The sequence below is a fragment of the Aquarana catesbeiana genome, linkage group LG04 (genome assembly GCF_042186555.1).
Source record: "Aquarana catesbeiana isolate 2022-GZ linkage group LG04, ASM4218655v1, whole genome shotgun sequence".
Taxonomy (NCBI): Eukaryota; Metazoa; Chordata; class Amphibia; order Anura; family Ranidae; genus Aquarana; species Aquarana catesbeiana.
Genome location: NC_133327.1, coordinates 14,458,214 through 14,480,007, shown reverse-complemented (window position 1 = coordinate 14,480,007; position 21,794 = coordinate 14,458,214). Strand labels below are relative to the sequence as shown.

At 54.0% G+C, this 21,794-nt stretch overlaps 1 protein-coding gene across 1 annotated transcript in view; it reads right to left on the bottom strand.

Annotated features, from left to right (window-relative positions):
• The window catches only part of ZNF395 (zinc finger protein 395), a 55,910-nt gene that overhangs the window by 29,752 nt on the left and 4,364 nt on the right, over nucleotides 1-21,794 (bottom strand). Inside the window, exon 2 of the mRNA XM_073624858.1 lies at nucleotides 1,525-1,760. Within this exon, the coding sequence (XP_073480959.1) occupies nucleotides 1,525-1,755 (231 nt within the window). The 5' untranslated portion in view covers nucleotides 1,756-1,760. The remainder of the gene's footprint in view (nucleotides 1-1,524; nucleotides 1,761-21,794) is intronic.

Sequence of the window (21,794 nt, the reverse complement as noted above, 5' to 3'; positions counted from 1 at the left end):
TTCACGCTTCAGGGGTAAATGCCTTGTTAAATCTGTAATACAAGTAGTAAATCAAATGAATGAGTATGCTGCATCAAATAGGCAGGAGGTGAGTAATCATCGAGGTCAGGCTAGGGACCCCATACTCACCAATGGGCTGGACCAGGCCATCAGTCGCCGACTCCACCGGCGGCGGCAGCAGCAACAAACATCCAGCACGGGAGCTGAGGAAGCGGAGCAAAAGGTAACCCCAACGGAGGAACAACCAGAGCACTGTCATGGGCTTGGTTGATACAAATATAAGTGTTCCTAGAAGCCAACACAGCAGGAAGTTTACCTTATTTGCAGGGTCTTTCTGATATATACATATATATTTTTTTTACCATCTTTACAGTTCATGATCATGGACAAGGGAAGACTTCTAGGGACACTTATATTTGTATCAACCAAGGTCATGTCGGTTCTCCGGTTGTTTCCCCCTTGGGGTTACCTTTTGCTCCACTTCCTCAGCTCACGTGTTGGATGTTTGTTGCTGCTGCCACCGGTGGCATCAGTGACTGATGGCCTGGTCCAGCCCATTGGTGAGTATGGGGTCCCTAGCCTGACCCCGATTATTACTCACCTCCTGCTGATTTGATGCAACATACACTCATTCATTTGATTTACTACTTGTATTACAGATTTAGCAAAACATTTACCCCTGAAGAGCGAGCACGGTCTTGCAAAATGTCGTTGGGTACTACTCATGCTTGCAAATTTCTCTGATGTTTGTATATTGGTATATATTGTTTTACCATGTATGTGGATTGTCTCATGTTCACATTATATGCATATTTTATCATCCTGTAGTTACTGCTGTTGTGTTTCAAGTGCGCAAAAATTGTAATAAATCTACATTATTTTACTACTATGACATGTTTGACTAACCATATTCACCTCACTCAAAGTCCCAGGGCGAACCCCTTGTATATATGTATTGAATTAGGGATGGAGGTGATGTTGGGGTAACACCAGACCTTGGATCATTTGTTTTTATATTACAGAAAGAATGTAATTCTTGGATGTAGTAATCTTCAGCCAAGATGATGGTGTAGTGACTACTATGCTATATAGTACTTTCAGCAATACTATTCTACAGCCTAGGGCCTTCATGCATAGCATACCCTACAGGGAATACTTGAAGGTACAATGTAACTACTCTACAGATGAGGGACCATGAATAATAAGACTTACAATCACCGGCTCTCTGTTCATGGAGCTCTGAGAGCTGAGCGATCAGCGGTGTTTGATCGCTTAGTTCTCAGTCTTAAAGCCGGCGTGGGGGCATCAGTTCAATGCTGCATCCACCTAGGCAAGTAGGATTCTTGGAAAAAAAAAACGAAAAAACAACCCTATACCTTTATACTTTTTTCTAATTCCTACACCCAAAAAAAAAGCAGCCAATAGAAGAAAAGACAGATCTGAGCTCCAGAGATGGGATAGTTGGGGGTCTATGGATTGACAACAGGAATTGGTGCACACTTGATCAAGCAGCAGACGTCCTACCTTTTGTCCTGGGTACAGCTTGAAGCGGTTGGTGGACAGGTTGGTGGGACACATGGCCTCCTCCAAGCACTCCTTGTAGCATCCACCCTCATAAGCTCCTAGTTGAGCTGAAACTGCAAGGTCTCCCGCCGACTCCACCGTCATGCAGTCTGCCGATAACATCGGGGTAGTACACACCCGGGCTCCAAGCAGAGACCTCTTCCCAAGCCGCTTAGATAGTATGCTTGCCATGTTGGCTAGAGAAAGAAAAAGGGGGAAGGGGAAAAAATTTAAAAAATGAAGACTCAGTGAACATCAGTCATGAACACAGCGCGTGTCCTCCAGACACATACTAACCCCCATCTAAAACTCTGCCTCCTTCCTATCCACCCTCAAACCCCTTTTCCTCTATAAGAGGCTCCAGGCCACTGTTGCGTGTTACCTCCTCCACATACAATACAAGACCATATCTGCATTGTACGAGAGGGCACCGAGAAATTCAAAACTTTTTAGAAGCATAAGAAACCATCAGTTTATTTTTCTTTGCGGTGTGGTTACTAATGGATTTCTCATAACTTCTGGTCTTGGAATCAGGAAGGGATAGGAAATGTCTCTAGCGTGAGGGAAATTCCCATCTTAGTTGTCCCTTCAAACAGATGTCCCCATTGGAAGACAAATATTTGCACACCACAATGAAAAACCCACCGCATTTTGTCTAATATGCTTATTTCCTATGATCGCAAGCGCTATCTAGCGGCCATAATGCAGTATTTTTTTCACGAAATACCTCAATCCGAAAAAAATACCACATTTTAACCACTAGCTGGTGAAAATAATCATAAAAAGCATTCACATTAGAGAAAGAAAAAAGAAAGAAGACCATAGTACCAAAAAGTATCCCTCTGAACATAAACTATCCAATGCTATATACATATAGATTACTATAATTAAATACAATAAAAAAATTTTAAGACAATGCCAACATGCATTCTCAAGGAGCACATGATATAAACCAGCATATGCACATGACAAAAAAAAAACCTAAAATGATGCCAAACTTCCCCATTCAGTCAGATGATAAGCTGAATGGACCATCAAATGGGGAAGTCAACGTGAGCCCTATGCTGGTATGACCCGGGTCATTATTGCACACCATACATACAAACCACACACACACACACACACACTACATGCCTATAGGAAGTGCTGAGGATATTGCAAAAAAATTCGGACACCAGAAATGAGGTAAAGGTAGACAACAGTATAATGGAACCCACCAGCGGAATGGAGCCCTTCTCCCACCGACCCACCAGCGGAATGCAGCCCTTCTCCCACCGACCCACCAATGGAATGGAGCCCTTCTCCCAACGACCCACCAGCGGAATGGAGCCCTTCTCCCAACGACCCACCAGCAGAATGGAGCCCTTCTCCCAACCACTTACCAGCAGAATGGAGCCCTTCTCCCAACCACTTACCAGCAGAATGGAGCCCTTCTCCCAACCACTTACCAGCAGAATGGAGCCCTTCTCCCAACCACTTACCAGCAGAATGGAGCCCTTCTCCCAACCACTTACCAGCAGAATGGAGCCCTTCTCCCAACCACTTACCAGCAGAATGGAGCCCTTCTCCCAACGACCCACCAGCGGAATGGAGCCCCTCTCCCACTGACCCACCAGTGGAATGGAGCCCTTCTCCCACTGACGCACCAGCAGAACAGAACCCTTCTACTTACAACCAGTATAATGGAACCCTTCTCCCATTGACCACCTGTATAATGGAACCCTTCTCTTATTGACTACCGGTGTAATGGAACTCTTCTTTCACTGACTACCCACATAATGGAACCCTTCTCCCATTGACCACCAGCATGATGGAACCCTTTTACCACAGATCACCAACATAATGGAACCCTTCTCCTGTTGACCACCATAATAATCAGCTATTTCCCCACTGAGCATCCATATGAAGAACCGCTGTAATCTGCACTGTCTGTGTATCTTTTCTGGCCATTATTAATCATTTGTTTCATTTCATCGTATTGACCATCCCTGTACGCATTGAGCACGTCAAGTACTCCACATTACTTATTATTCAGTCCTACATTCTTCACACAAATCTATGGAGACCTGTAGATTTGGTAATCGTTGTCAGAGGTTCCCTGAGACTAGAAAGGTATTTTTTAAGGATTCCTCCATGTTAAAAAGATAGAGCTACATAAACAAGGGTTAGAGTTCCTGAGGTGGTGGGTGATTTTGAAGTAAACACATTAAAAAGTTATAATTTACTGAAGGGATTAGGGTCCTTACATCTCTTGATGAGGTGGAGGGTGGGAGGTCTGGAAATGTAATATATGCGCCATCTCCTCTGATTGATGAGGGCGTCATTGCCCCAGCAGATCATATATCTGCCTCCTCAGAAGACTGCAAATTTCTTTTTTTTGTATGGGCAAATGTTGACCGTGTTGGGGGGGGGGGGGGGGGGTTTATTGGTTCGTGGTTTGGGGGGGGGGTTGTGAAATCGGTTACAACTTATTGTGACCTGGTTGTTTGTTTTGCCTCGCTGTGCGGCTTAATGTTGTATGCCTGTACTATAAACCTCAATAAAAAGTAATTTACAAAATAAAAAAAAACAAAAAAAAACCTGCTCTAGACACAGGGTTCGTAATGTAGACCAACTTTTGCTGCACCAAGACCCTTCTCACATCTTGCGTCCATATGGAATATACTGATATTTATATGAGGAAAAAAAAATCATGTCTAGCTACACTGGGCACCCACAGCTGTGAATCTTCCCAGGAACCCCTGGAAGAGGATTTGTAGAAATTTTGAAAGCACAGTACATTAGTTGCACATGCTGTCTCTGGCCTAATATAAAGTGGACCTGTCATTAAAATTCGTACTTTACACCCATGATTGTCAATGTACTAGACATGGATTGTCTCCAGTGGGACCCCTGAAATACCCAGAGGGCCACATTTGGTACTACAGAGGATTAGAAGCTACCCACTACCAAAGATGGTCGGAGACTGGGGATTTGCTGCAGCTTCTGATGCCCATCGTGAGAAGCTCACAGTGTGCAGTGAAATCAGAGCAAGCATTTCAGTCCAGGAGAGGAGCCGGAACAACTGTGCAAGACTGAAGGGAAGGACGAAGTTCCAATTTAATACTAAAAAGGAAAACGTGATTTATTTTGCTGCTGGAACAAAACAAGTTTCACGAGACCAAATCCATTTAGACGGCAGATGAGACATAGGAAAGGTTTGGCGGCCTTCATACTCCCAGTTCAGCCATGGCCTGGGGCGGTTGAATTTCCAGGAACGCTTTCGGGAGAGGGACACGGAAGACGCGACAATGAGCGTGTTCATCCAGTGTACAAATAAGAGGACCTGTCGCCTGCCAACAGGAGAGAAGCATTAGCTATTGGTCAGCTCGGTCTGCAGTGCTGGCTTCCGGGCCGTCATACCCATCCATCTGCTTCAATGTAATGTGTTCTTCAGATCATCTGCGTGCAAGGATTGGGAAGCAGAAGGAAGCAGCTGCAATACCTTGACCAGTTGGACACTGGGGGTGCTGGACAAGGCCAAAAAACAACTTTAATGAAATAAAACAGGGCATGTGTAGTATGTTCTGTCCTTCTGTCCCTCTTCTGCACCCCACCCCTTTCTCCCTCCCTTCACATATGCCAGCAAACCCCAACTGTCAAAATGACAGCCAGGAGTTGCTGTGTAAACACAGAAGCTCCTGCAGTAAAAAAAAATAAAAATAAAACCCATCTGACACAGTTTATAAAAATTGATCAGATGCAAAGTAACATTGTTTATAAACATTGATCAGACGAGAGATACAATGTGTTTATAAACAATGTTACACTGTATCCATCTCCCCATCCGATCAACGTTCATAAACAATATTATTCTGAATCTCCCGCTTGATCAATGTTTATTAACAATGTTATTTTGTATCTCTCTATCTCCCGTCTGATTAATGTTTATAAACAATGTTACTTTGACCAAACTCGAGCTAGAGAGACACAAAGTAACATTGTTTATAAGCCTTGATCAGACATGAGAGGGATACAATGCTACTCTATCTCCTATCTGATTAATGTTCATAAACAATATTATTCTGTATCTCCTGCCTGATCGATGTATCTCGCTATCTCAATGTTTATAAACAATGTTACTTTGGATCTCTCTAGCTCCAGTCTGGTCAAAGTAACATCGTTTATAAACATTGAACAAACGGGAGATAGAGAGATGCAAAATAACATTGTTAATAAACATTGATCAAGCGGGAGATTCAATGTTATTTTGTATCTCTCTATCTCCAGTCTGATCAATGTTTATAAACAATGTTACTTTGACCAGACTGGAGCTAGAGAGATACAAAGTAACATTGAATCTCTCTTATCTCAACGTTTATAAACAATGTTACTTTGCATCTCTCTAGCTCCAGTCTGGTCAAGGTAACATCGTTTATAAAAACATTGATCAGACTGGAGATAGAGAGATACAAAAGAACAATAAATCTTCCGGCTTGATCAATGTTTATTAACAATGTTATTTTGTATCTCTCTATCTCCCGTCTGATCAATGTTTATAAACATTATTATGTATCGCCTGCCTGATCGATGGTTTATAAACATTGAGATAAGAGAGATACAATCGATCAGGCAGGAGATATAGAATAATATTGTTTATAAACATTGATCAGATAGGAGATAGATCAGATAGGAGAGAGATACAGAGTAACATTGTATCTCTATAATGCCTGATCAAGGATAGATTTATATATATATATATATATATATATATATATATATATATATATATATATATTTATATTACGGTCTAAACATTGTTTATAAACATTGTGCAGAAGGGAGAGAGATACAAAGTAACATTGTTTATAAAGATTGATCAGACAGGAGATGGCGAGAACCCGGGAGAAGGTAGGTCACGTACATGTAGGCGGCTCTGCCTGTACCTGTAAATATACTGCGGCAGGTGGTAAAAAAATACATTTTTTGCTTTGTTTAAATCTTTATGCGACCGGTTCATTTCTGCGCGCCGCGTTTTACGGTGAACCTCTACGGAAAACATGCATTTTGATGAAACCGCGTTAAGGATGCGGCATGCATTAATGTGGATCCGATTACGTTCCTGTGTGCATGGCAATTTTTTTTTTTTTTTGCAAAATACCACAACAATGAATTTAAAAAAAAAAAAAATCACGCGATTGCAATGTCTCACTACGGATTGCCCCTCCCCCGTATAGCGACAACAAATTGAGCGTTTGCCTTGAAGCTGTAGAGCTATGGGAGTCCTTCCCTTTCCTCTCCCTCAGCTGTCACACGCCTGTCCTAGTAGCCTATTGCACTTTCTAACAAATTCCTGACATGTCAGCAAAGCCGGGCGGAGGAAAGGAGGGGGGGGGGGTTGCAGCTCAGACGTGCCCTGGAGGTGACAGTCAGTGCGTTGTCATATCAGCCGCATACAATCCTGCTAATCATAAACCAGACTGTGTGCAGAAAACAGGATCCGTATTACCACACTGGTTTGCTATGAGTGCCATTTGCTTAGCACCCCCCACAGTTCCTGGGCCGGTCTGGGGGAAAAAAACGTATGTCTGCTCGGCCCATCCGCCAAGTGTGCCGTCACGGATAAAGCTGAAACTAGGCGCTGGGGGTTCCTTCCAGTTTGAGGAATGATGTGCCTCACTGGGGTAGCCTAAATTTTTTTTTTTTCCCACAATTTTATTTTTAGATATATAATTTTTTATATATATATATATATATATATATATATATATATATATATATATATATATATATATATATATATATATATATATATATATATATATATATATACATACATACACACATATACACACAGTATCTCACATAAGTGAGTACACCCCTCACATTTTTGTAAATATTTTATTCTATCTTTTCATGTGACAACACTGAAGAAATGACACTTTACTACAATGTAAAGTAGTGAGTGTACAGCTTGTATAACAGTGTAAATTTGCTGTCCCCTCAAAATAACTCAACACACAGCCATTAATGTCTAAACCGCTGGCAACAAAAGTGAGTGCACCCCTAAGTGAAAATGTCCAAATTGGGCCCAAAGTGTCAATATTTTGTGTGGCCACCATTATTTTCCAGCACTGCCTTAACCCTCTTGGGCATGGAGTTCACCAGAGCTTCACAGGTTGCCACTGGAGTCCTCTTCCACTCCTCCATGACGACATCACGGAGCTGGTGGATGTTAGAGACCTTGCGCTCCTCCACCTTCCATTTGAGGATGTCCCACAGATGCTCAATAGGGTTTAGGTCTGGAGACATGCTTGGCCAGTCCATCACCTTTACCCTCAGCTTCTTTAGCAAGGCAGTGGTCGTCTTGGAGGAGTGTTTGGGGTCGTTATCATGTTAGAATACTGCCCTGTGGCCCAGTCTCTGAAGGGAGGGGATCATGCTCTGCTTCAGTATGTCACAGTACATGTTGGCATTCATGGTTCCCTCAATGAACTGTAGCTTCCCAGTGCCGGCAGCACTCATGCAGCCCCAGACCATGACACCCCCACCACTATGCTTGACTGTAGACAAGACACACTCGTCTTTGTACTCCTCACCTGGTTGCCGCCACACACACTTGACACCATCTGAACCAAATAAGTTGATCTTGGTCTAATCAGACCACAGGACATGGTTCCAGTAATCTATGTCCTTAGTCTGCTTGTCTTCAGAAAACTGTTTGCGGACTTTCTTGTACATCAGCTTTAGAAGAGGTTTCCTTCTGGGAGGACAGCCATGCAGACCAATTTGATGCAATGTGCGGCGTATGGTCTGAGCACTGACAGGCTGACCCCCCCACCCCTACAACCTCTGCAGCAATGCTGGCAGCACTCATATGTCTATTTCCCAAAGACAACCTCTGGATACGACGCTGAGCATGTGCACTCAACTTCTTTGGTTGACCATGGCGAGGACTGTTCTGAGTGGAACCTGTTCTGTTAAACCATTGTATGGTCTTGGCCATCGTGCTGAAGCTCAGTTTCAGGGTCTTGGCAATCTTCTTATAGCCTAGGCCATCTTAATGTAGAGCAGTGGTTCTCAACCTGGGGGTCGAATGATGATTTGCCAGGGGTCACCGAATCCTGGGCTGTTCCTGAAGCCCTCACCACTCTCCCAGCCTTTTTGTGGCCGCCCAGCAGGGCTGTCCCTGGAGCCCGTGGCTGCCCGCTCAGCCTCTTCGCAGCCGCAAATTCAGTTCACGGCATGGCTGGGGGACAGAGACTAGAGGTCATCTGACTGGTGAGGAATGTGAAGTGGGAGGGGCTGGAGGAGACCCTATCACCTGATTTCGGCATAGGTGTCACTGTTAAGAGAAACCACAAAGTCAAAGACACAGTGAGTAACGCTACCTGTGATTATAGTTGCCATTAAAAGTCCCCACTACAGTTCTCAGATCAGCAGATGACCTTCATCAAGAGCACCTAAGTTGGCTCAGAACTCCCCCCAGCATTGCCATGCATCGGAACTCCCCGCCAGCAGTGCCACTCATCCCATTCCCACCAAGTAGTAAGAGAAGGAATAAAAATAGAGAATACATGGAAGGGAGAGGAAAAGAGGGGGAGGAACAAAGAAAAAGGGAGAGAAAGAATAATAAAAAGAACAAGAAAGATGGCTAGAGAGAGGGATGGGGAAAAAACAAGAAATTAGGATAGAGAAAGAAAGGAGAACAAAGAGTGGTACATCTTAAAATGTACCATAAGGGGTTTCAATATTGTACTAGTGGAAGGGACTCAGGGAGCGCTAAATGTCCATTAGGGGCGCAAATGGCTTGTCTTGCCTTGGGTGCTGACAACCCATGCTACGAAAATAATTTCACTGTTAGGGGTCCCCACAACTCAGGAAATTTTATCAAGGGGTCACGGCCCTAGTAAGGTTGAGAACCACTGATGTAGAGCAACAATTCTTTTTTTCAGATTCTCAGAGAGTTCTTTGCCATGAGGCGCCATGTTGAACTTCTAGTGACCAGTATGAGAGAGTGAGAGCGATCACACCAAATTTAACACACCTGCCCCCCATTCACACTTGAGACCTTGTAGCACTAACAAATCACATGACACCGGGGAGGGAAAATGGCTAATTGGGCCCAATCACTTTTGTTGCCAGCGGTTTAGACATTAATGGCTGTGTGTTGAGTTATTTTGAGGGGACATCAAATTTACACTGTTATACAAGCTGTACACTCACTACTTTACATTGTAGCAATGTGTCATTTCTTCAGTGTTGTCACATGAAAAGATAGAATAAAATATTTACAAAAAATGTGAGGGGTGTACCCACTTTTGTGAGAGATTGTAATATATATTTTATAGTGATAGATGTATCTAAGGAAGAAATAGAAAGGGGAGTTTTAAAGGTGAAAATTAATCAGATTGGGATCAAAATTACACATTTTTATTTTAATAAACATAATTTAAAATTCAAATTCATTCTTATTAAAACCAACATGAAAGAATTCATACGGTCGTTGTACAAAAGTTTGTAGACTCCACATGCATAAAAGAAATTAAACTTGTTTTGTTTTTTTTGTGCAAGGGGGTAAATCCTGAAAAAAGAAAACTAATGCAGTCACCACATCTAAATATTACATTTTTGGGTTCAGATACACTCTTAAAAAAAATAAAATAAATATAAAAAAAAAAAAAAAAAAAAAAAAAACAAACACCACTACTACTGAAAGTAAAAGATTCTGCCAGAAGTCTAGTTAGCTTACAAGTTCCTGTGCATTATTCTCAGCCATCTCTGTAGACTACAAAACACCTCCCATCTACATTATGGAGATATGGGTTTAGAAACAAATTTAAGTACAACGTTTACAAACGAAAGTTAAGTAAAGAAATACAATAAAGAATACAAAAGCATAAAAAGCCCCATTGAAAACGGCTTACACCGTGTGATGTTTTTCAAGCGCATGGAATGGAGAGCGGCGAGCAGACGGTGCCAAGATTTACTAACAAGAGTTTAGATACATTCTGACTTTATCAGGAGTCGGTACAACTATGCAAGTCTGAAGGGAAGGCTGGAGGTCAGATTTAAATAAAAAAAAAAAAAAAATAATTTTAAAAATAAATAACTGTGAGCTCTGCAGCCAAACGGCGCGTTTTCAGTTCGGAGTGCAGATTGTAACTGGCGACATTCTTGACATGTTTAACATATAAGAACGCAGGTGGGTGTGGTGAGGATTTGCTCCAAGGCAAGACGGGCTGGGTCACCAGATAAAGGGGAAAATCACTTAGCATTTCACCTGATCAGAAGTTTGAAGGCTTTTGCAAAAAAAATTCCCCACCCCCCCCAAAAAATAAAAAATTAATAACCACCGCTACAAAGTCGCAACTCACCAAACGTTTATAGGCTCCGTCCAGCATCCTAGAGGATGTATGCACGGTTGGTTATTCAACATCTGCCCCGACTTTCTACCGTCCCCCCCCCCCCCCACAGCTTTAGTGGGTTACAGCCTAGGCGCAGTCACAGGGCCGTCCCCCCAATCGTCCGCCTCAGCCTAGGCGCAGTCATGCCCCCCCCAAATCGTCCTGCCTCAGCCTAGGCGCAGTCATGCCCCCCCCAATCGTCCGCCTCAGCCTAGGCGCAGTCATGCCCCCCCCCCCCCATCGTCCACCTCAGCCTAGGCGCAGTCATGCCCCCCCCCCCCATCGTCCACCTCAGCCTAGGCGCAGTCATGCCCCCCCCCCCCCCATCGTCCACCTCAGCCTAGGCGCAGTCATGCCCCCCCCTCCAATCATCCATCTCAGCCTAGGCGCAGTCACGCGCCCCCCCCCCCCCAATCGTCTATGTCAGCCTAGCTGCAGTCACGCCCCCCCAATTGTCCGCCTCAGCCTAGCTGCAGTCACGCCCCCCCTCAATCAACCACCTCAGCCTAGGCGCAGTCACAGCCCCAATTGTCTGCCGCAGCCTAGGCGCAGTCACAGCCCCAATTGTCTGCCTCAGCCTAGGCGCAGTCCACCCCCCCAATCATCCGACAACCTAGGCGCAGTCACGGCCCCGCTCCCAATCGTCCGCCTCAGCCTAGGTGCAGTTACACCACCCCCCAATCGTCCGCCTTAGCCTAGGCACAGTCACAGGGCCCTCCACAGCCTAGACGTAATATATAAAAAAAAAAATATCTCTCTATGAAAAGCTCTTCCCGCCATGTTTCTCTCCACTGCACTTCACCCAAATTGGTTGAGAAGTGTGCAGGAGGATTAAACCTTATGCCTTTGGTCTAAAAATCCCACGATTCCTTGCGCACCAATCACAATGCATGTTCATGCCCTAAATACAGCACCCGAGTACACTAATGCTTAGGAACTACACGACCCATGATTTCTTGAGCACCAGCAACAACGGTCAAACGCAACACTAAGCACAGCGGCACATTGGAACTATATATGCCAGGATTCCCTAAGCACCGGCCACAATGCGCATGTGCACCCGTAAGAGCAGCGATGGATTGGAACTATATGTCCCATGACCTCTTGAGCACCAGTCAAGGCGCATGCACACCCCAAGCACATGGAAACTGCCCCCGCCAGGTGTGCAAAATATTCTTCAGTACATTTTCTATAGAGAACAGCTATCAGCCAGAGTAGAAAAGCCTGTCCCGGTCCCCCTAGCACAACGCTTACTCTATGTGGAAGCAGTGTCCTCTCTGCAGAGGTCCGGCACCCCCCTTTTGCCAAGTCAGCAAAATCTGTGCTCCGTGTTGAGTGCAGAAAGCTCTAGCTCTGACTTACAGCGACTGTTGCACCTCTGCAGAGAGACCACTGCTTCCACGCAGAGTGCAAGGGTCCTTCTCTGCAGCACGATGTATCTGGAGTATATTAAGATTTAAACTGAAAGTTCAGTTGGGCTTTAACTAATGAAAGTGTTCTGATCAGCCACTGTCTCATTAGAAGTCACTTCCTGTCCTCTTGGGGGGTGAAATCTTTCTAGAGCACGCCACGTGCTGGAAACTAAATGCTATACAAACTCTTTAGTAAGATGCCGAACCTGATGCCATCTCCTGTATCACGTCTGCAGTCTCTGACCCTCTCCTGTATCACGTCTGCAGTCTCTGACCCTCTCCTGTATCACGTCTGCAGTCTCTGACCCTCTCCTGTATCACGTCTGCAGTCTCTGACCCTCTCCTGTACCCTGTCTGCAGTCTCTGACCATCTCCTCTATCATGTCTGCAGTCTCTGACCATCTCCTCTATCATGTCTGTAGTCTCTGATCATCTCCTGTATCATGTCTGCAGTCTTTCCGCTCATTCCTACATTAGATGGGGCCCCATAGTGACAGGGGCCACACTCAGGGTTAAAATGCCCTAGGACCCAGCCTTTGTCAGATCTGGCTCATCAAGACATGAACAAGCAGTGATCACCCAGCAGGCAGGAGATCTCCCGGCACATACATATCCGATCATACAATATTAATGATGGTTGTTACACTTACAATGGAGCAGTGCGGTCACATGATCTGCGTTACAGTCAGGGGAAGGAACTCCCGGCCCGCCACTTTAAATACAACTCAGGAGAAACGCGTACGGTCAGCCAGATCTCATGAAATATTACCCATTAAGCAAAACGCAGTGAGGAGCCCCAATGTTGAGGACAGTGCGGCTTCCTCCCCTCGTCATTAGCATCACATTCCCATGGAACGTTGTGCATTGCAATAACGCATTTCGCTGCATAAAAAAAAAAAAAAAAAATTTTTTTTTGCTCCTGCATCATACAAGGTGATAAAACCAACAGACGAGGGACAGCTGCCACCACCTGGGACTAGGGGTGGGGTGTGGGACAGCTGCCGCCGACAGGGGACGAGGAAGGAAAAAAGACGAGGGACAGCTGCCGCCACCTGGGACAAGAGGGGGGGGGGGGCGGGGGGGACGACAGCTGCCGCCACCTGGGATGGGGGACAGCTGCCGCCACCTGGGATGGGGGGTGGGGGAGGAAGAAGACGAGACAGCTGCCGCCACCTGGGACGGGGTGGGAGACGAGGGACAGCTACCGCCACCGGGGATGGGGGGGGGGGGGGGGGGGACGAAGAAAGACAGCTGCCGCCAGCTGGGACGGGGGGAAAGACGAGGGACAGCTGCCGCCAGCTGGGACGGGGGGAAAGACGAGGGACAGCTGCTGCCGCCCCCTGGGACGGGGGGGGGGGGGGAGACGAGGGACAGCTGCCGTCACCACCTGGGACGGGGGGGGGGGGGGGGGGGGACGAGGACAGCTGCTGCCGCCACCTGGGACTGGGGGGGGGAAAGACGAGGGACAGCTGCTACCGCCACCTGGGGACGGGGGGGGGGGGGGGGGGGGAGAAGAAGGAAGAAGACGAGACAGCTGCCGCCACCTGGGACGGGGGAAAGACGAGGGACAGCTGCCGCCACCTGGGACAAGAGGGGGGGGGGGGGGGGGGGGGGACTACAGCTGCCGCCACCTGGGACGGGGGACAGCTGCCGCCACCTGGGACGGGGGGACAGCTGCCGCCACCTGGGACGGGGGGTGGGGGAGGAAGAAGACGAGACAGCTGCCGCCCACCTGGGACGGGGTGGGAGACGAGGGACAGCTACCGCCACCGGGGATGGGGGGGGGGGGGGAGACGAAGAAAGACAGCTGCCGCCAGCTGGGACAGGGGAAAGACGAGGGGACAGCTGCTGCCGCCCCCTGGGACGGGGGGGTGGGGGGGGGGGGGGAGACGAGGGACAGCTGCCGCCACCACCTGGGACGGGGGGGGGGGGGGGACGAGGGACAGCTGCTGCCGCCACCTGGGACGGGGGGGGGGACGAGGGACAGCTGCTGCCGCCACCTGGGACGGGGGGAAAGACGAGGGACAGCTGCTACCGCCACCTGGACGGGGGGGGGGGGGGGGAGAAGAAGGAAGAAGACGAGACAGCTGCCGCCACCTGGGACGGGGGAGCAATAAGACAGACAGCTGCCGCCACCTGGACGGGGAAAGACGAGGGACAGCTGTCGCCAAAGCGGACGTGTGGGGGGGGGGGGGAACAAGGGACAGCTGCCGCCACATGGGACGGGGGACAGCTGCCGCCACCTGGGACGGGGGGAGAAGAAGGAAAAAGACGAGACAGCTGCCGCCAGCTGGGACGGGGGGGGGGGAGACGAGGGACAGCTGCCGCCAGCTGGGGACGGGGAGAAGGAAGAAGACGAGACAGCTGCCGCCACCTGGACGGGGGAAAGACGAGGGACAGCTGCCGCCACCCTGGGACAGGGGGGAAAGACGAGGGACAGCTGCCGCCACCTGGGACGGGGGGGGAAAGACGAGGGACAGCTGCCGCCCCCCCTGGGACGGGGGGGAAAGACGAGGGACAGCTGCCGCCACCTGGGACGGGGGGGAGAAGAAGGAAAAAGACAAGACAGCTGCCGCCAGCTGGGACGGGGGGGGGGGGGGGGAGACGAGGGACAGCTGCCGGCCAGCTGGGACGGGGAGAAGGAAGAAGACGAGACAGCTGCCGCCACCTGGGACGGGGAAAGACGAGGGACAGCTGCCGCCACCTGGGACGGGGGGGAAAGACGAGAGACAGCTGCCGCCACCTGGGACGGGGGGACAGCTGCCGCCACCTGGAACAGGGGGGAGAAGAAGGAAGAAGACGAGGGACAGCTGCCGCCACCTGGGACGGGGGGAGACTAGGGACAGCTGCCGCCACCTGGGACGTGGGGGGGGGGGGACAAAGGGACAGGCTGCCGCCACCTGGGACGGGGGGCGAGGGACAGCTAACGCCTCCTGGGATGGTGGACGGGGGACAGCTGCCGCCACCTGGGACGAGGGGGGGGGGGGGGGACAGCTGCCGCCACCTGGGACGGGGGGAGGAGATGAAGAAAGACAGCTGCCGCCACCTGGGACGGGGGGAAAGACGAGGGACAGCTGCCCGCCACCTGGGACGGGGGGGAAAGACGAGGGACAGCTGCTGCCACCTGGGACGGGGGAAAGACAGGGGACAGCTGCCGCCACCTGGGACGGGGGGAGAAGGAAGAAGACGAGACAGCTGCCGCCACCTGGGGCGGGGAAAAGACGAGGGACAGCTGCTGCCGCCACCTGGGACGGGGGGAAAGACGAGGGACAGCTGCTGCGCCACCTGGGACGGGGAGAAAGACGAGGACAGCGAGAAAGACGAGGGACAGCTGCTGCCGCCACCTGGGATGGGGAGAAAGACGAGGGACAGCTGCTGCCGCCACCTGGGACGGGGAGAAAGACGAGGGACAGCTGCTGCCGCCACCTGGGACGGGGAGAAAGACGAGGGACAGCTGCTACCGCCACCTGGGACGGGGAGAAAGACGAGGGACAGCTGCTGCCGCCACCTGGGACTAGGGGGAAAGACGAGGGACAGCTGCTGCCGCCACCTGGGACTGGGGGGAAAGACGAGGGACAGCTGCTGCCGCCACCTGGGACGGGGGGAAAGACGAGGGACAGCTGCTGCCGCCACCTGGGACGGGGGGGGAGACGAGGGACAGCTGCCGCTGCCACCTGGGACGGGGGGGGGACGAGGGACAGCTGCCGCTGCCACCTGGACGGGGGGAGACGAGGGACAGCTGCCGCTGCCACCTGGGACGGGGGGGGAGACGAGGGACAGCTGCCGCCACCTGGGACGGGGGGAGACGAGGGACAGCTGCCGCCACCTGGGACGGGGGGGAGACGAGGGACAGCTGCCGCCACCTGGGACGGGGGGAACAAAGGACAGCTGCCACCACCTGGGACGGGGGGGGGGGGGGGGAACAAAGGGACAGCTGCCACCACCTGGGACGGGGGGGAGACGAGGGACAGCTGCCGCCACCTGGGACAGGGGGGGGGAACAAAGGGACAGCTGCGCCACCTGGGACGGGGGACAGCTAACGCCCCCTGGGATGGTGGACGAGCGACAGCTGCCGCCACCTGGGACTGGGGTAGAGGAAGGAAGAATCCGGGGGGGAGAGACGAGGGACAGCTGCCACCACCATGGACGTGGGGGGGGGGGAGGGGGGTACAATGGACAGCTGCCGCCACCTGAGATGGGGGGGGGGGGGGGGGGACAGCTGCCGCCAGCAGGAACAGGGGGTGGTGTGGGGGACAGCTGCCGCCACCAGGGACGGACAGAGGGGACGAGGGACAGCTGCCGCCACCGTGGACGGGGTGGGGGGGTGCGAGGGACAGCTGCTGCCTGGGACGGGTGGGGAGGAAGGAAGAAGCCGAGACAGCTGCTGCTGCCTGGGATGGGGGGGGGGGGGTGGGGACGAGGGACGGCTGCTACTTCTGTTAAAATGCATCGGCCTTAGGCCTTAGGACGGGGGGGAGAAGAAGGAAAAAGACAAGACAGCTGCCGCCAGCTGGGACGGGGGGGGGGGGGGGGGGGGGGAGACGAGGGACAGCTGCCGCCAGCTGGGACGGGGAGAAGGAAGAAGACGAGACAGCTGCCGCCACCTGGGACGGGGGAAAGACGAGGGACAGCTGCCGCCACCTGGGACGGGGGGGAAAGACGAGAGACAGCTGCCGCCACCTGGGACGGGAGACAGCTGCCGCCACCTGGAACGGGGGGAGAAGAAGGAAGAAGACGAGGGACAGCTGCCGGGGGGGGGGGGGGGGGGGGGGGAACGAGGGACAGCTGCTGTCACCTGGGACGGGGGACAGCTGCCGCCACCTGGAACGGGGGGGAGAAGAAGGAAGAAGACGAGGGACAGCTGCCGCCACCTGGGACGGGGGGAGACTAGGGACAGCTGCCGCCACCTGGGACGTGGGGGGGGGGGACAAAGGGACAGCTGCCGCCACCTGGGACGGGGGGCGAGGGACAGCTAACGCCTCCTGGGATGGTGGACGGGGGACAGCTGCCGCCACCTGGGACGGGGGGAGGAGATGAAGAAAGACAGCTGCCGCCACCTGGGACGGGGGGAAAGACGAGGGACAGCTGCCGCCACCTGGGACGGGGGGGAAAGACGAGGGACAGCTGCCGCCACCTGGGACGGGGGGGAAAGACGAGGGACAGCTGCTGCCACCTGGGACGGGGGAAAGACGGGGGACAGCTGCCGCCACCTGGGACGGGGGACAGCTGCCGCCACCTGGGACGGGGGACAGCTGCCGCCACCTGGGACGGGGGGAGAAGGAAGAAGACGAGACAGCTGCCGCCACCTGGGGCGGGGAAAAGACGAGGGACAGCTGCTGCCGCCACCTGGGACGGGGGGAAAGACGAGGGACAGCTGCTGCCGCCACCTGGGACGGGGGGAAAGACGAGGGACAGCTGCTGCCGCCACCTGGGACGGGGAGAAAGACGAGGGACAGCTGCTGCCGCCACCTGGGACGGGGAGAAAGACGAGGGACAGCTGCTGCCGCCACCTGGGACGGGGAGAAAGACGAGGGACAGCTGCTACCGCCACCTGGGACGGGGAGAAAGACGAGGGACAGCTGCTGCCGCCACCTGGGACTGGGGGGAAAGACGAGGGACAGCTGCTGCCGCCACCTGGGACTGGGGGGAAAGACGAGGGACAGCTGCTGCCGCCACCTGGGACGGGGGGAAAGACGAGGGACAGCTGCTGCCGCCACCTGGGACGGGGGGGGACGAGGGACAGCTGCCGCTGCCACCTGGGACGGGGGGAGACGAGGGACAGCTGCCGCTGCCACCTGGGACGGGGGGAGACGAGGGACAGCTGCCGCTGCCACCTGGGACGGGGGGAGACGAGGGACAGCTGCCGCCACCTGGGACGGGGGGGGAGACGAGGGACAGCTGCCGCCACCTGGGACGGGGGGGGAGACGAGGGACAGCTGCCGCCACCTGGGACGGGGGGGAGACGAGGGACAGCTGCCGCCACCTGGGACAGGCGGGGGGAACAAAGGGACAGCTGCCGCCACCTGGGACGGGGGGGGGAGACGAGGGACAGCTGCCGCCACCTGGGACAGGGGGGGGAACAAAGGGACAGCTGCCGCCACCTGGGACGGGGGACAGCTAACGCCCCCTGGGATGGTGGACGAGCGACAGCTGCCGCCACCTGGGACTGGGGTAGAGGAAGGAAGAATCCGGGGGGGAGAGACGAGGGACAGCTGCCACCACCATGGACGTGGGGGGGGAGGGGGGTACAATGGACAGCTGCCGCCACCTGAGATGGGGGGGGGGGGGGGGGGGGGACAGCTGCCGCCAGCAGGAACAGGGGGTGGTGTGGGGGACAGCTGCCGCCACCAGGGACGGACAGAGGGGACGAGGGACAGCTGCCGCCACCGTGGACGGGGTGGGGGGGTGCGAGGGACAGCTGCTGCCTGGGACGGGTGGGGAGGAAGGAAGAAGCCGAGACAGCTGCTGCTGCCTGGGATGGGGGGGGGGGGGGGTGGGGACGAGGGACGGCTGCTACTTCTGTTAAAATGCATCGGCCTTAGGCCTTAGGACGGGGGGGAGAAGAAGGAAAAAGACAAGACAGCTGCCGCCAGCTGGGACGGGGGGGGGGGGGGGGGGAGACGAGGGACAGCTGCCGCCAGCTGGGACGGGGAGAAGGAAGAAGACGAGACAGCTGCCGCCACCTGGGACGGGGGAAAGACGAGGGACAGCTGCCGCCACCTGGGACGGGGGACAGCTGCCGCCACCTGGAACGGGGGGAGAAGAAGGAAGAAGACGAGGGACAGCTGCCGGGGGGGGGGGGGGGGGGGGGGAACGAGGGACAGCTGCTGTCACCTGGGACGGGGGACAGCTGCCGCCACCTGGAACGGGGGGAGAAGAAGGAAGAAGACGAGGGACAGCTGCCGCCACCTGGGACGGGGGGAGACTAGGGACAGCTGCCGCCACCTGGGACGTGGGGGGGGGGGACAAAGGGACAGCTGCCGCCACCTGGGACGGGGGGCGAGGGACAGCTAACGCCTCCTGGGATGGTGGACGGGGGACAGCTGCCGCCACCTGGGACGGGGGGAGGAGATGAAGAAAGACAGCTGCCGCCACCTGGGACGGGGGGAAAGACGAGGGACAGCTGCCGCCACCTGGGACGGGGGGGAAAGACGAGGGACAGCTGCCGCCACCTGGGACGGGGGGGAAAGACGAGGGACAGCTGCCGCCACCTGGGACGGGGGAAAGACGGGGGACAGCTGCCGCCACCTGGGACGGGGGGAGAAGGAAGAAGACGAGACAGCTGCCGCCACCTGGGGCGGGGAAAAGACGAGGGACAGCTGCTGCCGCCACCTGGGACGGGGGGAAAGACGAGGGACAGCTGCTGCCGCCACCTGGGAAGGGGGGAAAGACGAGGGACAGCTGCTGCCGCCACCTGGGACGGGGAGAAAGACGAGGGACAGCTGCTGCCGCCACCTGGGACGGGGAGAAAGACGAGGGACAGCTGCTGCCGCCACCTGGGACGGGGAGAAAGACGAGGGACAGCTGCTGCCGCCACCTGGGACGGGGAGAAAGACGAGGGACAGCTGCTGCCGCCACCTGGGACGGGGAGAAAGACGAGGGACAGCTGCTGCCGCCACCTGGGACGGGGGGAAAGACGAGGGACAGCTGCTGCCGCCACCTGGGACGGGGAGAAAGACGAGGGACAGCTGCTGCCGCCACCTGGGACGGGGAGAAAGACGAGGGACAGCTGCTGCCGCCACCTGGGACGGGGAGAAAGACGAGGGACAGCTGCTGCCGCCACCTGGGACGGGGAGAAAGACGAGGGACAGCTGCTACCGCCACCTGGGACGGGGAGAAAGACGAGGGACAGCTGCTGCCGCCACCTGGGACTGGGGGGAAAGACGAGGGACAGCTGCTGCCGCCACCTGGGACTGGCGGGAAAGACGAGGGACAGCTGCTGCCGCCACCTGGGACGGGGGGAAAGACGAGGGACAGCTGCTGCCGCCACCTGGGACGGGGGGAAAGACGAGGGACAGCTGCTGCCGCCACCTGGGACGGGGGGGGGAGACGAGGGACAGCTGCCGCTGCCACCTGGGACGGGGGGGGAGACGAGGGACAGCTGCCGCCACCTGGGACGGGGGGAGACGAGGGACAGCTGCCGCCACCTGGGACAGGGGGGGGGGGAACAAAGGGACAGCTGCCGCCACCTGGGACGGGGGGGGAGACGAGGGACAGCTGCCGCCACCTGGGACGGGGGGAGACGAGGGACAGCTGCCGCCACCTGGGACGGGGGGGGGGAACAAAGGGACAGCTGCCGCCACCTGGGACGGGGGGGAGACGAGGGACAGCTGCCGCCACCTGGGACAGGGGGGGGAACAAAGGGACAGCTGCCGCCACCTGGGACGGGGGACAGCTGACGCCCCCTGGGATGGTGGACGAGTGACAGCTGCCGCCACCTGGGACTGGGGTAGAGGAAGGAAGAATCCGGGGGGGAGAGACGAGGGACAGCTGCCGCCACCATGGACGTGGGGGGGGGAGGGGGTACAATGGACAGCTGCCGCCACCTGAGATGGGGGGGGGGGGGGGGACGAGGGACAGCTGCCGCCAGCAGGGACAGGGGGTGGTGTGGGGGACAGCTGCCGCCACCAGGGACGGACAGAGGGGACGAGGGACAGCTGCCGCCACCGTGGACGGGGTGGGGGGGTGCGAGGGACAGCTGCTGCCTGGGACGGGTGGGGAGGAAGAAAGAAGCCGAGACAGCTGCTGCTGCCTGGGATGGGGGGGGGTGGGGACGAGGGACGGCTGCTACTTCTGTTAAAATGCATCGGCCTTAGGCTACAAACCGCTCTTTCCCTCCATGGGATGGAGAGGTGGCATCTTGTAAGAGGTGGAGGTGTTCTGTAGTCCACAGCTAGGAATGCTGAGAACACTGTCATATGGTCACAGGAAGTGACAAGGACAGGACATTTCTGGCAGGACCAACTGTTTGGCTTCTGTACTAGCTGAAAATGTTCTTAGCCTGAAAAACTAAAACAAATGCGGTGTCTAAGGACTGGAAAGCATCAATGTATTTGATTTCTATTGGTGGATTTAGATACACTGTAAGCCTGTGTTTACAGAGAAAATAAAGAATTCATGAACACAAAACATCCCACTGAGGACGGATCACAGGGTGTGAGAGGACCTCTTCATCCGCCTTCCCACGTCCGTCTGAGGAACGGAGCGCAGCGGACGGACCGCGCCAAGATTTACTAACAAGTCACACATGAGCTGGAACAGGACTGTAACACAGACAGTACAACACGCAGGAAGAGCAAAACAAAAACACGGCCAGACAAACACAATTTTCAAGTAGAAAAAACGCACAGAACGCAACGAGGCGCCACCAATCAGAAGATGGATGTGGCGGCCACAGAGGAGTTTGATCCAATCCTGACCTATAGGGGGCGAT